The following is a 19422-nucleotide window of genomic DNA, read 5'->3' on the forward strand; positions in this document are numbered from 1 at the left end:
GACACGCAGCAGACAGGAACAGACAGACAGACAGACACCAGAGAGAGCCTCCAAAAATACAACAAAGCGGTGAGTTACTGCCAAGACCTGCAACATGCAACTTTGATAAACGATCCCCGTCCCGTTCATCTCCTTGTCCATGGGCCACAAGTGCTATCAGATGCTGCATCATCCTGCTTGCACATTACAAACCCGTCTCGGAACGGCTATTTCGGGTCTTCTCGACGTATTCTTTTCTTCTTCTTCTTTTCTTCTTCTTCTTCTCTCTCTTACACAGTGCCATGCCGTTTGGTTACGCGATCGAGGGGGGTCCTCGATAAATTCCCGCCAGCCAATACGAATCCCGGCCAAGCACTGCAAATACACACGTGGTTCCTGCGTCGCCGCTTTCAGGGTTGCGCGTTTTCGGCCCATGGAGGGGTCGTGATTTCGCGGACGCTAACATGACAGGCCTGCAAAATGAGGTGTGACGAGATGTGTGACGGATGCCAGCCAGCATGCGCATCTACCTAGCTGAGGCAAAGGGGCATGATGAGAGCACATGCCACTGCTGATGAAGCGCCAGAGCTGACCACAGGCGACCAAGTTTTGCACCACGCCGACAGCGAACGCTTCAGAAACAGGGTCGAACAACTCACGTACTGCAAACCGAACTAAAATAGGCCAGGCACCTGGACAACGGACCAGTTCTGTGGCTTAATGTGGCTCGTGCAGTGTTGTCGTCGGTCAACAGCTGCTACAGCTTCTAAACAGGCGTCGAAACTCTGACCATGTTGTTCACAGGCATTCAAGTTGGGTATCCGAATCATCATCATAGGACAGGCAATGAAGGGATACATGGAGCTTCCCAGTCTTGATACCAGCCGACGAATGAAGTGGCAAGCATGAACACGGCACTCTTCATCTTCCTTCGTACTCGTACTGTATCAGCCACATGCACGATGGACTGGACAAAAATCCGGACACTTTCTTCGGTTTCTACTGCACTCCAAACGACTAATCCCAAGCTCTATGGAGTACATACCCGCCCCGTCCGATATTATCCACACCATCGTGACGGCCCCTGCTGAATCCCCAAATCCCCGTCCAGTTACGCCATCCAGTGGAACGACCGTGCGCCTTGAAGACTTGCATGTCTACAGTACGGGAAGACGAACGCGCCTTATTACCGCTAGCATTGCCGCTACGGCGCTCACGCGACACGAGATTTTCCGGACTGGGATGACACGATTCTCGGGCTGGATCATCTTGCGTTGACAAGGGCGGAGCTGACACGATAATCCTCCGTACGCATGTAAAAAGGAGTTGCATGAGAGCGGTTCCCAGTTTCATGCCGCTCACGCAAGGAGATTTCAACCTTGCCATCGAAATTTGGCTTGGCGCTGGCCAGGGTCAGAGATTACGTCGTCGGCCACCAATATCCCATATGGGATACGAGTTGCTGCTTGGACGCTGTTGATGCTTCTCTACGAAGCTCTAGAATGGCATTTCACGAGGCCGGTAAGAAGAAAGAAAGGTCCATCCCAATAATGGCTTCCAGTGTCCCGTAGAGGCTATACGTGTACATGTCGGCTGAGCATTCATGGCACGGCACGGTAAGAAGCGAGGATCGCGTCTCGCTTGATCTCTAGGAACACGGCCATTGGTGCGCTATGGCCAACAGACCACAAGCAGGGTCCTTAAACTCCGGCCGTCGGTCGGAGTGCTCTGGTAACGTAGAGTCTCTTAACCTGTACTTTGTGTTGCCATGCAAATCCAGACGAATTGGATAGAGAGACCAGGGATGCTTACTTTCTAGTAAATGCCACACAAGAATGCTTGTCGCTGTGCAAGTTTATGCCTTTGGCCGTGTGTAATTCTTCTTCGTATAACCGATAACTCAACTTTGTGTGACGATGAGAAGTCTCATGCGATCAATTGAGGCTATCCGACTAAAAAGAAAAAAGACAAAGTCATCACAGCAAACAGATAGAGGTAAAGAGCATTGATTCACTACAGGGGATCACGTGTTGCTACCTATGTACACGTCTTCCTCAGCTCTTAGTACTCCGTCCTCCTGAGGGCATATTGATCCGCCTCAATTACAATGCCTAAAACAAGAAGAAGCTCGACCCAGACAATCAATGTCTGCATCGTGGTTTACTATTCTTATTATTTTAGCAAACTTTCGATATGCTTTCTCAAAGATGTAGTGACAGGCAGCTTATGGTACGAAGTGATTTAGACATGGCAACCAGTCGGACGAATTCACTTATGCAGACAGAGCTGAACTCTCCCCGGTTTCAGCTCCAAAGGCATTCATCACCCCGCATCTTCGCCATCCACGATTCTTCTTTGTAGCAGCCTGATCAGACTTTGTGATGTCATCTCCATGATGCATATGTTATTGGCATCGATCGGGAAGGTCGTAATCGTTACGGGAGCGGGGTCGACATTGGGCTGCTTGGAGGCTACAAGTTGTAGTAATATTCATGTATAATCTGATCCTATTTTCACGTGCCTGACATCTCTATCCCTTGCTCCAACTGCCGAATTTAGCTTACTTGGCGCTTCTCCGCAATCCATGGCAGATTTTGACAGCAATCAACCCGTAGCCTCAAACCGCCTTGGCTGAAGTTCTCTCACTTGCCATGGACTCATCACAGCACCTCATGACAATTCATCAACATTAGAAGACTACAAATTGTATTTATAACCGACTTCATTCATCAATAGCGCAAGCTCAGTCCCCATCATATTTCAGTGCTCCCATTCCTCTCGCCCGGGGGCATCGGCCTTCAACCCCGACGAGCCGACGGGCAAATTGGCCATCTAGCCTGTATACGGATCGTCGTGTGATTTCATGGCAAACAACCTACGTAAATCCGTTACACATAGGAGGCGGGCCTCGCCTCTTCAGAAGGCACAATACCACTCCAAGGATCAAAATAGAATGATCCTCCGCCAGTCTTACCACTTCAGTGATCATGTCCGTCTGGGGTGCATGTGTGTACCTAATGCTAATTAAGAATGCGGGGAGAGTTGCAATTCAAAACATGTGAGGGGGGTAATACAGTTCCAATGAGAGTCCTTGCTGCCAAAGAAAGAGCACATGCTTATGGCCAGAGAGCTCGCTTCCTCGGCTGTCTGGTCCATCAAAGACTATAAAGTCGAGGGTTTCCGGCCCGTACGTTTTCTTTGTTTCTTTCCAAGCCAGAACTCAAGAAAGAAACAACCTCTCTCATCAACTCTTCGAACAAAGCCCTTCCCTGCTTAAACAATCTCTCGGTTTCGACTCTTCAAGATGAAGTTCACTCTCGCCTTTGCTGCCTTTGCCGCCGCCGTCTACGGTCAAACCATCGATGATATTCCCGCATGTGCTCAACCTTGCATTCAGAACGCAATTGCAAGTGCTACTACTTGTGCTGCTGCCGACTATGCATGCGCTTGCTCAGACGCAAACTTCGCCAATGTGGAGAGCGCCTCCATTAACTGCGTTGTTGCCGCCTGTGGTGCTGATGAGGCCATCAGTATGTATTCCGTCTCCTTGCGGCCGTAGAACCGATGAAAACTTTTCATGTGTCAAATGCTTATATATATGATTCATAGATGTGGTTCTGCCTGCTGTTCAAGCATTTTGCGCCACTCAGTGAATTCATCCATCAAGGGAGAGAAAATGACATGGGTGAAAGTACTCTTGTGCATTCACAAAACAAGTACATAGCTAAATGGTGTAAATAAATAAACAGAATTACTGCTTGACATCGCTCTGTTGATCTCTGTGGTTCAATAAGTATCCATGTAATATGTAGCTTCACTCTCGTGACCGATTATCCGTCTTCGAGAGGGGCTGTCCATACCCGAGACGATTATGCTAATAAAGCCATTTCATTGATAATAAACGTCCCTTATATGTATTAAGTTAAGCAAAGGAACAAGGAGGAATTTTCAACTAGTTGAATCAATAAATAGAAATTAAAGGTGGAGTAATGTCAAACTTGTATACACGGTGATTTGATACACAGTACCACAGGATATTTAACTAGGATTCAATCCTGGAAGAGCCCAGTTTCCTGATATAAAATAGGAATGCTTCCTCACACTAGATAGGAGAATCAAGACAAGTTATCATGTGACGAAATGAATCCTAGCCAAGACGAGGGTGGCCAGGTCAAGTGAATCTTATAGCGGCTAGGCAGGCTACTTGTAGGTTTCGGGTGTAGTATTTGGCCTCGGTCGAGCCAGTTCAAAGGTGTGTCTTGTAGCTGTCAAAAATGCATTTTAGTGGTACTGATGCCAAGCGTAATGACCGATTTGTAAGGACAGGGCAAGCAATAGTTCAAGCTGGGTTCGGACTAGAGTTCCGAGTCGCCCTGACTAGCGTTGAAACATAATCCGTCTCGGCCCCGTATCCCGAAACGCATATTAACATTCAGAGAGAGTCAAAAGGAAATATCTAGTTAAAAGCCAACGTAAATGTAGAGGCTTGATTCTTGAAAAACCCTTTTAAATAGAACCTTTTTTATTTGCTTACATCTGTTTTTATTCCTTTATTGCGGTGTTGCGATGGGCAACTCACGGATCAGCACAATGCTGGAAGGCATCGAGGCTGGCTCTCCAGACCCAATGTATACGCTGAAAAAACAGGCCGACGGCGATGAATGTGATCAAAAAGCTGATCTCGGTGTTGGTATTTATCGAAACGAGGCAGGCATGTATCAATAAATGGATTGCATCAAGCAGGCAAGTCCATCATCATAATAGCACAAAGTCTGACTTCTAATGGGATTGAATCAAGCCAAAGTTGAGCTCTCGAAACAGAGCCTGGGCCATGATGTAAGATGGTTCCATCTTTTATTATTATCTTTGGATCTAATAAAGATGAATATAGTACGAGGTTACCACTGGAAACCCAGAGTTTTTACAGCACGCACCTAAGCTCATCTTCGGTCAAGACTGCTCACGTCTTGCGTCTAATCACGTCAGCTTCAATTATGTGACTCGTGCATGGTTAACAAGCTGACAACAATGCGCAGGTCGCCTCAGTACAAACCGTCTCCGGCACTGGGGCAAATCATCTTGCCGTACTTCATTTGGCCAAGTGCATCGTACCGCAGCCAAGGTATGTATCGGCACACCATCCTGGGGCAATTACAAACCAATGCTCGACCTGGTAGGAGTGCCAACTGTAGAGTACCCGCATTACGATGAAGTTGATCGCACTCTTGATTTCCCATCCATCCGTGCGGCCATCACTTCGGCCCCTCGCAACAGTGTATTCAGTTTTCAAAGCTGTTGTCACAATCCAACTGGCGCAGATCCATCACCGGAGCAGTGGCATGAGTTAGCAATGGCGCTTCGGGCCGGTGACCACATTCCGCTTTTCGATTCGGCCTATCAGGGACTCGGAAGAGGACTTGATGAGGACTCATTCGCTGTACGACTGTTTGCCAGGTTGGGCTTCAGCATGATGGTTTGCCAGTCCTTTTCGAAAAACTTTGGCTTGTACGGTGAGCGGTGTGGTGCTCTTCACATCGTATGCGGGACTGCGGAGGCAGCAAGCGCAACGCATGATCGCCTACGATGCCTCATACGGTGGGAGTTTTCTTCTTCTCCAGCCTATGGTTCCCGCCTGGTAAACATTATCCAACGATCGGCCTATCTAAAACAGATGTGGTTAGCAACTACTCTCTTCGCCGCGACCTGACCTTTATGCGTGCAAAGGCTAACCGTCTTTTCAAGGGCTACGGAGTTGTCTGCCATGATGCATCGGCTGTACGAACTGCGGCAACAGTTGTATGATTTACTGAGTAAATTTCTCAAGCTAGGCAGCAGATGGCAGTCGTCAGATCAACTATGCATATCCACTAATTCGACATTGAAGACGCCTGGGCATTGGGGACACATTCCTGAAGAATGTGGCTTGTTCTCGTAGCTTACCTAGCCGGACAACTTCGGTCTTATATATACTAACAGTCAATAGGTTCCTCACACTATCGCCGCGACAGTGCTCGGTCTTAATACAGCAGTTTCATATTTACCTTCCACCCAACGGCCGTATCAATATTTCTGGCCTTAACAAGTCCAATATAGAAAGCGTTGCGAGAGCAATTGATTATGTCGTTCGCCTCCTCGATGCGTAAGTAAACAGGAGAATGAAGGAATGTAGAAGGAGCTAAATTACCGGGACAATGTATCGGGCGAGGCACTGGAGTTGTGGAAAGACGCGAAGGGCATCCTGGTCAAAATACAAGTGTGGCAAGGAGATTTATTTTACTTCCCTTTGCCTATGATTATATAAATCTAGCAGTAAAATTGAGTCTGCCTTGCCTACTTGCGTGTATACCATGTGAATGAGGGATTATCCGCCTTGACCGATCGAAAAGTAGTGTCAGTTGTGACAAATAATTCGATATATGCATCAGAAAATTGGTATCGGATCATGTTTAGCCTTGATTTGACAATTATAATGAATGTTGGCGACTACAAACTAGCCTCAAACATCTCTTACTACATGTGACAGTAAATATCCTAGAAAAGCCATGACAGCACCTTGGAGTAAAAGATTGATCCCTTTGATCCCTTCTCTCCCATACGTGACTGTGCCTTCTCCGCTTCAACTCGGCTTCTCTCTTCGGCAAGAGTCTCCGTTGGGACTCCAGTGATCAAGTCTGCCTGAGAGCTTCTGGCTCGTTTTGTCTTGTACACCACTTTGTAGCCAAATATGCAAATCAAGTATACCGGGATACCAATATACTGCACTATAAAGCTTTTGTGGTCAAATCCGCCAATAAACACTTGGAAGCCCTTGGTCAATATGAGAATCACCAAAAAGCACAGAGCTGCGAAAGATCCATACGTGCCCAACGGTGCCGTGTAGGGTATCCTGTCGCGTGGTATTTGTTGGACTTTACAAGCTCTTCGGAAGAATATATGTGTGACCAGTATCGAAATCCATGTTAGAAGCGCTATTGAATCAAAGTGTCAGTGGAAGAAAATAATCGTCCGTCTAGAGCCAACTCACCAAACACTGTCACCACGTTAGTAAGATAGCCAAACACGACTTTCGACCCTTCGCCAACACTCAAATAGCCCAAGGTGCGGAATAGGGCGCAAAAGCCAAGTGCATAAAGTGGCACGCCTTGGTTCGACGTTCTTTGAAGATTTGGGGAGCCTTGTTATCAACTGCAACGGCATGCAAGGTTCTAGTGGCAATGTAGAGGTCTGTTTCACGACTTAGTAAACTGCAATAGAAGGGATTGGCGTGTACATATCGTACCTGAAGTTGAAGCAGAAAATACAAACACAATCAAGCAGCCATTTATAACGTGGTCAATACCACGAATCTTCGCTAGTCGAATTGCCACAACAAACGGCGAGGCCGCAGCGCTGGCAGAGGGTCAACAAAACGAGTGGCAAACCCCCCGAAACCGTCTTTTCTCGTCAGAAGATTATACCGATAATGATCGAAACTTGAAAGGCTCACGAGGTAGCGGCATGTATGACACCATCTCTCCCAAAGCAGACATGACTAGGAATACCACACATCCGACGATGGAGTAGTCGATGAGTACGCCTGCGGAAGTAGCTTTGACAAGTGCAGATCCACTGCATATTATTAGTCAAATATGATGGAACTTTGGTAATGAAAAGATTACAGCTATTACTCACGTTCCAATAAGGAGCCCTGTTCCAAGAGCACCGCCCAGAGCTATCATAGTTATGTGGCGGCTTTCCAGATTTTTCCTCAACCCCCCGCCTGCTTCAGACTCAACTTCTCTGACCTCTCCATCGTGGGTGCTCTGCACATGGGCGAGTTTGATAGATTGTTTATTAGCCATTTTTCTTTCGAGGTCCATCAAGTCCAGGATTTCTTTGAACAATTGGGCATGGAATTGTCAAAGGAGATAGAAAGAGTTCTTGTAAGTGCGCGACTCCTCTTGTTTAACTCGTGGTTTATCCATTAGTATATGGCTCGGGATGCCGTCCCGAGCCTAAACACTGTCCGAACATAATAAGACTAGCAGTAGTTGGGCTCTAGTATCGTAGGTAATTGTAAGGACATGATATGGAGCTAGTCACTACATCCCAATAAAGGTGCTAAGCAGATTGTGTGTACTTTATCAGCAGTCCGGCATTTTCCCTAACTTCACTTGTTGAATATGCGTGGTACTTATGCTACCGTTGTAGCCAAAGTAGATACAAATGCTTTATTTGGGACCTAGAGCTTGCAGAGTTTCTAAGCATTCTTTAGCATGCCTAGCAAGAATTCCCGAGTCTTGCTGTCCCAGGATGAATCGCACCCCCAGAACATCTACTGCCCACTTCTGAAACACAGAGTTGTCGTAAATACCAGCCAAACCCATGACTTTGTTGTGTCTTTTGCATGCGCCGCTCACTGTTTCCAACGCTCGTCTAAAAACCTGGCTATCAAATTGACCTGGGACACCCAGCTCAATCGACAGGTCATTGGCTCCTATCAACAGCAAATCGACACCCTCGGCTCCCGCGATTTCGTCGATATTTTTTATGCTCTCAAGAGTTTCTATCATGAGAATGACGGTGGAGCCCTCCGAATTGGTTTTCTCAACTACAACGGGGATCGGTGTCGGATGTAGGGAAAATAGTGGCAGCTGCCCCGTCATGGACCTTTTACCCTGGGGAGGATATTTTGTTATTGAAACTGCGGCTTGAGCATCTCCTATCGGAAAAGTAAGTTCATGATACAAAATAAATTTGATAGTATTCTTCCGTGTGGAATGTCGGAACCTCGGGTCCTTTTAGAATGCCCAAGCTGGATATGTTACCTTTATCATGGATATGAGGAAAGATTATGCCCATTGCTCCTCCGTCTTGTACACGCTGTATAAATCCATTGCCGCATTGATGAGGCACTCTCACGAGTGGAGTGATGCCGGTGTTCAGCCCAGCGATGCAGAGCCTGCTCGAATCATCAATGGAGATGGTCGAGTGCTCTAGGTCGATAAAGAGACAGTCAAAGCCAGCATTTCGCGCAAGCTGCACAATTTGCGGATTGGTTACCAGCCGAATGCCGAATGCCTTGGATTATCTTTAACACCAAATATTTGTAATATGTCGGAGCATAGCGCCGCTGCTCGTACATACCTTGCACAGCCGGCCAGCGGCGGTTTGCTTCAAGAATGCATTGGCCATCACCGCAGCCATGTTGAGATTCGAGAACGATTGATTCAGTTTTGTTGTGCAGTAGCTGAATATGATGTCAGATCAATCTCAATTCAAAATTTCGTGCTGCTCCTATACATCAGCTCGTCGGAACTTACACAGTATGGGGAGGGCCTTCGGCTTCGGCATCCGAGTACTAGATCGGACCATCGGGCCGGCTATCCGAATGGTAGTTGCACTACATCTTGGAGAATTCCTCCCTCATTATCCCCCGCGTATTCGTATGATGCGAGGAACAATATTCTCGACGGTTCACTATCCGACAGGCCAAGCCCATGATCCCGCACAGATCACATCGTGATGATGATTCGGGCGATCAACTTCTAGTCACGCTGGCCCGAGGCAAAAGATCTATTACAGCGTTAGCAGAGGCTCGCGTCAGTAATACGCACAAAACAGCTGATAAGGATCTTATGCAGGTGCATACGCTGTCGCGAACGAAAAGTCAAGTGCTCCGGTTCTCTCCCTTGTCAAAACTGCTCAAGTCGTTCTGTCGAATGTGCCTTTGACCCCGAAGACAAGAAAGTAGTTGTATCGGAAAGGCAAGTTCCTTCTTATGAATACTTGAATACCATGAGCATGATGCTCAGTCAGTCTCTTACAGTGTATAATAAAACTCGCGTAGGTTTCTTAATGAACTTGAACGTTCTTCAAGCCATCTTCCCCATACTAGTCCTAGCCATATAAGTAAACGCCGGCGCATTCGCGGTTATCCTCGCGGAGACGATGGAATACAAGGTCAGTATATGAACGTAATCTAAACAGTGGAATTGGTGTGTTTTGACTACTTACTAGGCGAGGATGACACTGAAGCCGGGGGCAACACCTCAGACGCTGAGACCGCCGGAATCGATGATGCAGCCAAATCTGCAATCCACTGGCTACAACCCCTTCAAAGGTAATAGAAGACACTGAAGGGAGGAGACGTGAGTGATGAAGTTTTTTGAATCAGTGAGGTGCATAGTCTGATATCTCCGTAGGTTTCCTTGGACCTTCATCGACCTGGGCATACATTCAACAAGCCATGTCAATTTTACAGCATTGTGTCAAAGATCAAGCATCGCCGCAACTGCCTGTGACTTCGGACGGAGGCGCCTTTGTCCTAGATTAGCCGTCAACTTCTCAAACTACGCCTCCTACACCACTCACCATAGATCGACTCCCGTCTCTTAGTTATTCGCTGTACCTTGCCGACACTGTCAAATTCTATCTAGGGCCCATGTATCACTTATATGATGAGGACGTTTTTAGGCAGCGATTGAATGACTTTTATGCCACAGGGCCCTGGGTTGAACCTCCTCGGTCTAGCGGGCTGTGGTTCATACAGTATCTGCTAATAATGGCGCTTGGCAAGGCTCTGTTTATGCCAGGTTCTTCAGATAAAAAACCTACGGGGTGCGATTACGTGCTCAGAGCCATAGAGCTCCTTCCTGACGTACACGGTTATTACACTGAAAGTATTCTCTCTGTCGAGATTCTATGTTGCTTGTCGCTATACCTACAGTCGATCGATCATCGAAACGCAGCGTATAACTATGTAGGTGATGCATTCCTGCTGTACTTTTGAGCCCGTCTACTGACCATGGCAGATTGGTCAAGCTCTCCGAATTGCACTATCTCAAGGATTTCACCGTGAATTGACCGGGGCTTCGCTCACTGCGAAGGAGTTGCACAGGCATCGGCGTGCGTGGTGGGCGCTTTATATACTGGACAAGAGATTTTCTTCTCTAATGGGAGCCCCCGACTCTATTCAAGATGGCGAAATAACCGTTCTGCTTCCGGAGCCCGATTACGATCAGGGGGATTGCCAATTGTTTGGGCTTCACGTTCGTCTGACCCGACTATTAGCGGATGTACTCCGTAGTAGGTTAAACATATACTCTCCTATTTATTCAGGTCTTGAATCTTAATCCCAACCAGCAGTATACACCGTCATAGGCCGACTCAAAAGCACATACGTCAGAGATGCCCAAAAGCTCTCAGGAAAACAGCGGCGGTGGGTAAAGAATTTAGACAGGATTGTGACTTTACCAGAATGGGTACCGCTCCATTCCAATTTCTCGAGCATCTGCAACACTCATGCTCTATTATCACCAGGTAAGTAGAGAGTCCACGACGCTTAGTTCTGGAAGATTCAAGCTCATAAGTCCAGTGCATTATTCTCATTACTAGGCCACTGTTTCTATCACTTATACACAGCGCCTTGGCGTGATTTCAGTAATGTTTTATAAAGTATTTTGTTAGATACGTACCTATTCGGAACTTATCAAGTTGTTGAGAATACAGAGGGAGCCCCGCCTCTTCATGCCCGACCATCATACAGAGAAGCATGTTAGTACCTTGATGCTTATTACAGGACGTCGAGCCATTAAAATGAACAATCTCTTCCCATATTCACTATATAAAACGTGCCACTAATACAAGCAATATATAAGTGGATTGGAGGCTTAGCATGCTGCACCCCATAGGAGTCTTGAGTTAGAGTGAGGCATTGCCCCATACGGCGAGACCCTCGTTACCAATATTAAAACCGCTCTTGATCATCTACACCCACCACCACTCGATATCATCTCCGCCGACCAACGCCAAAGAACAACAAAAAACGAGAATAAATCGGACCCTAGTCCACGCGAATCGTACATGCTGCACTCCATGGCTAGCCTCTGTCACAAGACGCCAGTCACTCGACAAGCACATCACACGTGACCCCGGCTTGGATGACTTTTTACAATACACGCTCAACAAAAAGCCGACAGTCTTTATTCTTCTGCTACTTCAAGTCGCTCATGTCCAACCAGATGACGCACGAGGGTCGTCCTCAAGGCGCCGATTCGCAGCTTTTACAATGTCGACACACCGGGCGGATGCCGTACTGCTATTGGTCAGCGCTAGGAATGTGGTTGCGCTGCGGCCGCTGATTTGTCCATCTGGGTTCCGTAGATCTCGCAAATATGCCGCTCGAAGCTTGTCTTTTGCTTGACCCGGAGCGAGACAGAATGGGCAAGGTTCAGTGAAGATGGCAGGGCCAGCCTTGGAGGGGAAAATGGTGTTGTGCGAGTGATCAAGATTGTGGCTGTAAGTGCGTACATGTATCTTTGGGCGAGATTGGCGGAGAGGCAAAGAGGGCAACACAGCTGATAACACTCTTGATCTCGATTCGTCTCTGGGCAACCACCAGCATTTAGCACCAACACTGATGCCCAGATACAGAGCTGAAAGTTGTGTACAGAATTACTCATATTTGTGTCTATAAGAAAAGCCGGTAAAAGGCTATCAAGGCAAAGTACAAGGCCCTGACTGACTTGGATCTATCCGGCGCTTACCTCGCCACATGATGGTCGGCCATACCATGGACAGATCTGGGCAGGTATTACACGAGAATATGCCTCTTTCTCCCCCCGTTATTTACCTAGTCACTCTTTCTCGACGAACTGCGTCCAGAGCACGTTCCTCGTGCCCACTTACAGTTGTTCCTATTGCAGCTTTCCTTGTCTCAAAGCCACTCCCGTCATGCGCAACATAGCCGCTTGATCCACGTGGGACTGCCTTGTTCGGACGTCGTTGGGCATCTCGTTGCACCGTCCAAAAGGACAAAAAGCAAGCACAGTCGCTCTGTGGCCGTCGGCCGTGTGTTGTGTTATCCCTCGTAGCATCTCTTCACTTCATCCTATATCCTGTCCCTCAACGCTGAGCCAGCACGCCTCTCTCCTTTGGCCGCCATGGCGTCAACATCGCTGCTTGGATCGGGGCAGTATCCCGAGCATGATCTGTCCGAGTTCCCGGCCGCCCTCAAGGGCAGGCGAATTCTGCTGTGCACGGAATCATTTGGTCCGGTCAACGGTGTGAGCCGGACAACTCTGATGCTGGTCAACCACTTGCGCGATCACGGTGTCCAGGTCGCTGTTGTCGCTCCTCATAACCACACCAACCACAACACCTTTTCACCTCCTCCGTCTCCTAGTCTCTCTCCTGCGGACAAGCAGCCCGAGGTCCGCGTTACTGGTTATCCCTTGCCATTTAACCCTGAGCTATCAATCGTATATCCCGTTCGCAATTCAACCCTCTATTCTCGTACCTTTGGCAATGATGCGCCTCCCGATCTAATCTACCTCGCATCCCCGGCTAGTCTGGGCTTTCAAGTCATGCTGCAGCTGAGGCAGCAGCCCAAGGAAAAGCAGATTCCCATAATCTGCAACTTCCAGACGGATTTGGCTGGCTACTGTTCCATTCTCTTCCCCGCGCCCCTCAGCCACGCAGCAGTCTTTGCCTTTGACGCCGTGCAAAGCTACCTTTTCAGACACTCGTCCATCAAGACCATCTTTTACCCCTCAAGATTCGTCAGACGTTATTTGGAAGGCCAGAAAGTCCAACCCAGCAAACTCGAGGTCTTGACCAGAGGAGTCAACACCACCATGTTCAACCCGAGTCGCAGGAGTGAAGCACTGAGAAAGGAGATTGCGCCAAACGGAGAAGTCATCTTCGTCACGGTTTCTCGAATTGCCGGTGAAAAGGGCTTCGACTTCCTCGCCAAGGTTGCCAAGGAACTGGATGCTAGGGACCTGCCGTTCAAAATGGTCATTGTGGGAGGAAACCGAAACCCCGACGTCGAAAAGGAGGTTCAAGAACTATTTGACCCTCTAAGAGAAAAGGGTACCGTCACTTTCGCCGGCTTCAAGGTTGGAGAGGATCTTGCTACTTACTATGCCAGTGGCGATGTGTTTTTGCACTGCTCGGTCACAGAAACCTTTGGCCTGGTTGTCTTGGAATCCATGGCCAGCGGTGTCCCTGTAGTGGCTCGTGACGAAGGTGGCCCATCAGACATTATCGCCCATGAGCAGACGGGCTACCTAATTCCGCCCGATGACTTGGACGGATTCGTTGCCAAGGCCGTCGAGCTCGCTGAGGACCACCAGCTACGATTCACCATGGCCAAGGACGCTCGTGCCGCTGCATGTGAAGCCACGTGGGAAAAGATCAACAACAAGGTTGCCTGGCGCATGGCCGACACCATTGCCCAGCGTGAGTTGGAGCAAAGCAAGGCGCCTCAGCCAACCCCCGCGGTGGCAACTACAGCTCAACAGCTGGTGCCTGTTTATGGCTGGCTCATGATGAATAATGCGGTCCGAGAAACAGTCACTCGCAGCGTTGTCGATGCTCGGCTGGCAGGTGGCTTGGGAGTCATTCTCAGCTTCTGGGTCATTACCGGTGTATATGTGGTATTTACCGAAGGTCTTCTATGGGCCAAAGGCCGATTCCGCAAGGTCACGCCGACGGCATGAGGTGGCTTTTCTTCCTACCCTCATGGCAAGATTTGAGATGACTTTTTGATGGGAATTGGTATTTTTGAGGATTTATGGGACTGATACGATTGGAGCCGGTGTTTAAGGCGCGTTGCATGTCGTGAGACAATTGGGATATGATGTTTCATTTGTTTTCTTTTTCCTTCTTACCTCCCCTTGCCCCCTTTTGACACTTTTTCATCTACTTGCTATAGATTTGCAGTTTTTATGGAGTAAAGAGATATGATAGATGTGCGCAAGATGCACGTTGACGGGTTCATGGTCTTTTCTTCTTCTCTCCTTTATCTCTTTATGTTTTGGGTTACATGGCGAATGAACAGCTGCTGCTGGATATACCCCTACAAGATTGACTTTGAAGATGCTCTTTCGAATTCTAAGTAGCATTAGATAGAACTTTATTACTTTCTTAGATATCACGTATACTTTATATATATATGTGTGTGTCAAATTTTGAGTTGCGCCTTCGCCTGTTTTGATTCGGTTATATAACAGTGTGAGTATCAAAGAAATGTTTTGCTATAGTGTATGTGTACATATGTGAAATAATGAAAGGGGCAGCAAAATATGCTTGGGGAATCATAAACCATCTCACCCATAATAACCAATCATTTCTTCAAAGCTCGACTTATCCAATCCCTGCTCATCCTTACTTCCAGCAATTCGTCCATCTTTCTAAAGAGTGCGGTAGGCAGCGTTATCCCTGGAAGCATGCATCGCTCTTCGCTTATAAGCCGTAACATGCTGGATTCTCTCATACGTGCCGAATCCGTACACGGCCAGTCCAATGAGGAGCCAGGTTCCGGTGATAACGAGGCCGGTGGGGAAGATCATGAGGTTGACGCCCGGCAGGACAAAGGCAACGGTGCCGTTTTTGAGACCGGCTTGCTGCAGCGAGACGGCCTGTTGGGCGGCGGCAAAGTCGGACAGGATGACGTCCTTGGAGAAGACGCCGACGATGAAGACGGCTTCGTTGAGGGAGACGTTGGAGCTGATGCGGGCGCCGGTGGAGGTGACTGCGGAGAGAGTGAGGGTGGGCATGACGAGAGCTTCGAGATCGGCACTGGGTTGCCTTGTTAGATACATGGCGTAAAGAAATATTGTATACGAGGGGGATTAAAAAACTTACATTGACAGGTTGTTCTTCATCTGGTCCTTGTCGATTTGGCCGACCAGCATGTATGACTGCAGCAGAGTCGGGACGTTGGAGCCGCTGTCTCTCTTGGTAATGTTGACAGGCGGGCTGGAGCTTGACCCTGAAGTCACTGGCTTCATGGGAGTCACGCTGGCCCCCTTGTATACAACACCGACCTGGATTTCGCTGGGTGGCACGCCAACGAAGTCATCTCTCGGATCAGAAACGCGATACAGCCGGAGATCCGCCTCGAACATGCCCGTGGTGACGTCTAGCATGGGCAAATTGTAGCAGATGCAGTCTCCCGAGGGATTCGAAGTCCGTGTGAGCGAGGCAAGGCGCGCCTGACAAGCCGCGTTTGTGAGGTTATTCCAAGCAGTAAAGTCCAGCGATCCGTCGGGCAAGAGCTTAACGTCAGACGGGATACTCGAGTTTCCCGTGGCTCGCTCGTCCAGACCGCGGGCTACGGCCATGGTGTCGTCGCCGAAGCCGAGGAGCGAGGCGTATGGCGTCGAGAGGACATCGTCGGTTCGGAGGACGGAGGCTGCGTGAGGGACCTGGGCGAGGGCGGTGGCGGTGGCGGCGAGGAGAGATGCCGCGAGGTTGAATTTGGCCAGCATTTTGAATGGAGTTTTGGATGTATTTTTGAGTAGACGCTCCTGTCGGTGAGAAAAGATTCGAGATGGAGAAAAATAGAGAAAAGATTATTATTAAAGATGGTCCCGTCCAGCGGTGGTATAGAATAGAAGTCCTTCAACACCCGTTTATTACGTCGTCGCCTACAATCGTTCAACCCAATGACAGGAAACGAGGAAACAAAAAGCAAAAGAGGATATTAAAGAGATGAAAAGAAAGACACGCCCCCGAGAAGCACGGTCGGTCACGGCGTGAAACGAACAGTCTCGCTAACCGCTTCTCAGATCCCCCTTCGATACAGATCCAGCTATCCCCCAGCAACAAGTCAGGCCACTATTGCAATGCCGCGACAGCATTGACAGAGCCAGCCACTCTGCCAAGACGCTGTCAACTCGCCCTGGTCGTTGCAGGTGAGTTTCCAGGCATCGTTGGTGAGGCATCAAGGGGGTTGACAAGGGGTTGCTGCTCTGGAAAGTACAAATAAGAGCCCCCAGCGCAATGCCCTGCTCACTGAGCCATGCAGGAATTCATGGGGTTTCCATTGAATTTCCCAGCTTGAGTGGCCGCATTGTTTCGCTAGGGTTGGTAATGTTACACTGGCTGTTTGGGAGTTGTGGCACCCGCCTCGGCTTGGTGGGGATCGGGGGTTGAGGGCCAGTCGGACGCGTCCAATGTTCCTTCGACTAAGCGCCCGCTAAACCAGCCGGAGATTCCCTGTAGAAGAGGCGACAATTAGCTTGAGATGACCGCTGTATCGTCGAACACGAGAGATTGACGGTGATGCCAAAAGATGTCCCAGTAAGAGAGTTGCTAGCCTGTAGAGCTGCGAGCTGTGACAAGATGCAATCGCCGCATCCCTTTGAGATTTTCCTTCATCAAAGCCCTACCGTGATCAGCACGTCAAGCCATACCTGAAGGTCTTGTCTCGTCTTAGGCCAGGGGCGGCTCAAACCAAATCTCCGGCGCCATGCTCGTACTGTAGCGTGCGCGTACCTCCGTGGAGGCCCTTGAACATGATGGTTTCAGACGACTCTTCCTTCATCGCTCTTTTCGAGAGGCCGACTTATTAGCTGGCAGCTGTTGTTGCTGATTTCGAGATATCAAAGGATTTCATATCGTACTTTGCTCGTGTCATTTCTATTCTTATCTGCTATCAGATCAATCCCTTGGATGCGGCAAGATGCGGCCACGGCGGCTTCAAGTAAACCGCGATAGCATGGCCTCCCAATCTGGCAGCTTCTGACGACGCACTGTAGAAACACTGTCCTTATCTCGTCTCTTATTCCTCCAACACTGCCAACGGTAACCCCTCTCTACAGTGTCGATGTGGCCGTGACATACTCTCGCGAACAACGGCCAACAGCCACCTTCACCACCATGACTTTATCCTTCCCCGCGATTTAAGATGCGGAGAAGCTTTTGTGATTGGCATAAGGAACAGCACCAAGTTTCTGTACGAGTACCGGAGATCCGAAAAGGGCTATCACGGCACCCTCCATCTCGTCTCTTGGTACCCGATAAGAGCCATTAAACTACATCAGCGTATGTAATACGACCAACATCCCGATGGACATCCGAGAGGAAGCCTGATATTCGCTATCTATTATCAAGAGGAAGGCCGATATGTAATGTCCAAGATGCGGGGTGATCACTTATCATGGCAGGGGACGGATATAGGGAATCTGTTCCGTGATGGTTCGTAGAGACGACGCCTACTCGTACATGCTTCCTCGGAAGCTCGATGATCGTCACGCATGCACACACATCCATTCAGCCACCCGGCTATAAACGGCCGGTTCTTGCCTACAGCTGAAGTGTGTTGCAATGCAGGATTCCCCAGAGCTCTGCACATATATCTGCTACAGGTTGCATCCAATACTGGGATCATTCCGTTCTTCTCAAGTGTTGCAGGATAGCTGAAAACACCATGCCCGGCAAGATTCGAACCGCACAAACCGTCTCCCTTGACATCCCAGCTGCAGAGCAACCGGGATTGCATAATCGATGGCATCCCGATGGTGAGTCTTGGCTGCCCGCCCCGGGACTATTGGGACTAATCAATTGCCTTTGTAGTTCCGACAATTGGCAGCATCGAGCCTGGAGAGACTGTCAAAATCGAGTGTGTCGACTGGACCGGCGGCCAGATCGGGAATAACGACAGTGCTGAGGATGTACGCACCGTGGATCTGACCAAGATTCACTACTTGACTGGCCCATTCGAAATCAAGGGCGCCGAGCCAGGCGACTTGCTGGTTGTAAACATTACCGATGTCCAGCCGTTTGAGGACTCGCCATGGGGATTTACAGGCATCTTTGATCGCAAGAATGGCGGTGGGTTTCTGGACGAGCATTACCCAAAGGCTGCCAAGGCGATCTGGGACTTTGACGGCATATATTGCACCAGCAGACACATTCCCGGAGTGCGGTTCGCGGGCCTGATTCACCCCGGGATCCTTGGGTGTGCCCCGTCGCACGAGGTTTTGGCCGAATGGAACCGCCGCGAAGCTGATCTCATCTCAACATGCGTCCATAGTCATCCCGAGAAAGTAGTTGCTCAACCACCACTTGCGGTGAATGCGCACGCCGGCCAAGCCACTGGAGATCTCAAAGCGAAGATTGCTCGTGAAGGAGCCAGGACCATTCCCGGACGGCCAGAGCACGGAGGAAACGGTATGTCACTGAGTGAACAGTATGTGTAGCGGGTTTCTAACAAATCTTACAAGTGGACATCAACAACATCTCGAGAGGATCGACGACGTACCTTCCAGTACACGTCCCAGGCGCAAAGTTCTCAGTTGGCGATCTCCATTTTAGCCAGGGCGATGGCGAGATTAGCTTCTGCGGTGCGATTGAGATCGCAGGAACCATCACCATCAAGTTCGACCTCATCAAGAACGGCGTCCAATCGCGAGCCATCAAGAGCCCCGTGTTCCGGCCCGGCGATGTAGCCCCTAATTTCGGCCCTGGCCGATACCTGACGTTTGAGGGCTTCTCCGTCGACGAGAATGGCAAGCAGCACTTTCTGGATGCAACGGTAGCCTATCGACAGGCCTGTCTCCGTGCAATTGAGTACCTCAAGCAGTTTGGTATGTCATTGGATAGATTTCCTCGTCTTCTTTTGTGGGGGGGGGGGGGGGGGGGGGGGGGGGGGGGGGGGGGGGGGGGGGGGGG

The 19422-nt window shown here is 49.2% G+C and overlaps 4 protein-coding genes across 4 annotated transcripts in view; 3 read left to right on the forward strand and 1 right to left on the reverse strand.

Annotated features, from left to right (window-relative positions):
- Window positions 1–3283: 3283 nt before the first annotated feature.
- On the forward strand, window positions 3284–3632 carry Triagg1_3226 (uncharacterized protein; the record flags this gene model as incomplete). The annotated part of the gene is made up of 2 exons (XM_062897495.1): window positions 3284–3509; window positions 3589–3632. The coding sequence occupies 2 exons, from the start codon at window positions 3284–3286 to the stop codon at window positions 3630–3632; spliced, it is 270 nt and encodes an 89-aa protein (XP_062757750.1).
- Window positions 3633–12902: 9270 nt separating this feature from the next.
- On the forward strand, window positions 12903–14462 carry Triagg1_3227 (CAZyme family GT4; the record flags this gene model as incomplete). Its single annotated transcript, XM_062897496.1, has 1 exon — window positions 12903–14462. The coding sequence occupies one exon, from the start codon at window positions 12903–12905 to the stop codon at window positions 14460–14462; it is 1560 nt and encodes a 519-aa protein (XP_062757751.1).
- Window positions 14463–15155: 693 nt separating this feature from the next.
- Triagg1_3228 (uncharacterized protein) lies at window positions 15156–16235 on the reverse strand (the record flags this gene model as incomplete). The annotated part of the gene is made up of 2 exons (XM_062897497.1): window positions 15156–15543; window positions 15610–16235. The coding sequence occupies 2 exons, from the start codon at window positions 16233–16235 to the stop codon at window positions 15156–15158; spliced, it is 1014 nt and encodes a 337-aa protein (XP_062757752.1).
- Window positions 16236–18178: 1943 nt separating this feature from the next.
- Window positions 18179–19422, forward strand: part of Triagg1_3229 (uncharacterized protein) — a gene marked incomplete at both ends in the record, with an annotated part of 1560 nt that continues 316 nt past the window's right edge. Inside the window, 3 exons of the mRNA XM_062897499.1 lie at window positions 18179–18269; window positions 18325–18921; window positions 18975–19337. Of these exons, the coding sequence (XP_062757753.1) occupies window positions 18179–18269; window positions 18325–18921; window positions 18975–19337 (1051 nt within the window). The remainder of the gene's footprint in view (window positions 18270–18324; window positions 18922–18974; window positions 19338–19422) is intronic.

The sequence above is a fragment of the Trichoderma aggressivum genome (assembly GCF_033847375.1).
Source record: "Trichoderma aggressivum f. europaeum strain CBS 100526 chromosome Unknown scaffold_009, whole genome shotgun sequence".
In the NCBI taxonomy this organism is placed as follows: Eukaryota; Fungi; Ascomycota; class Sordariomycetes; order Hypocreales; family Hypocreaceae; genus Trichoderma; species Trichoderma aggressivum.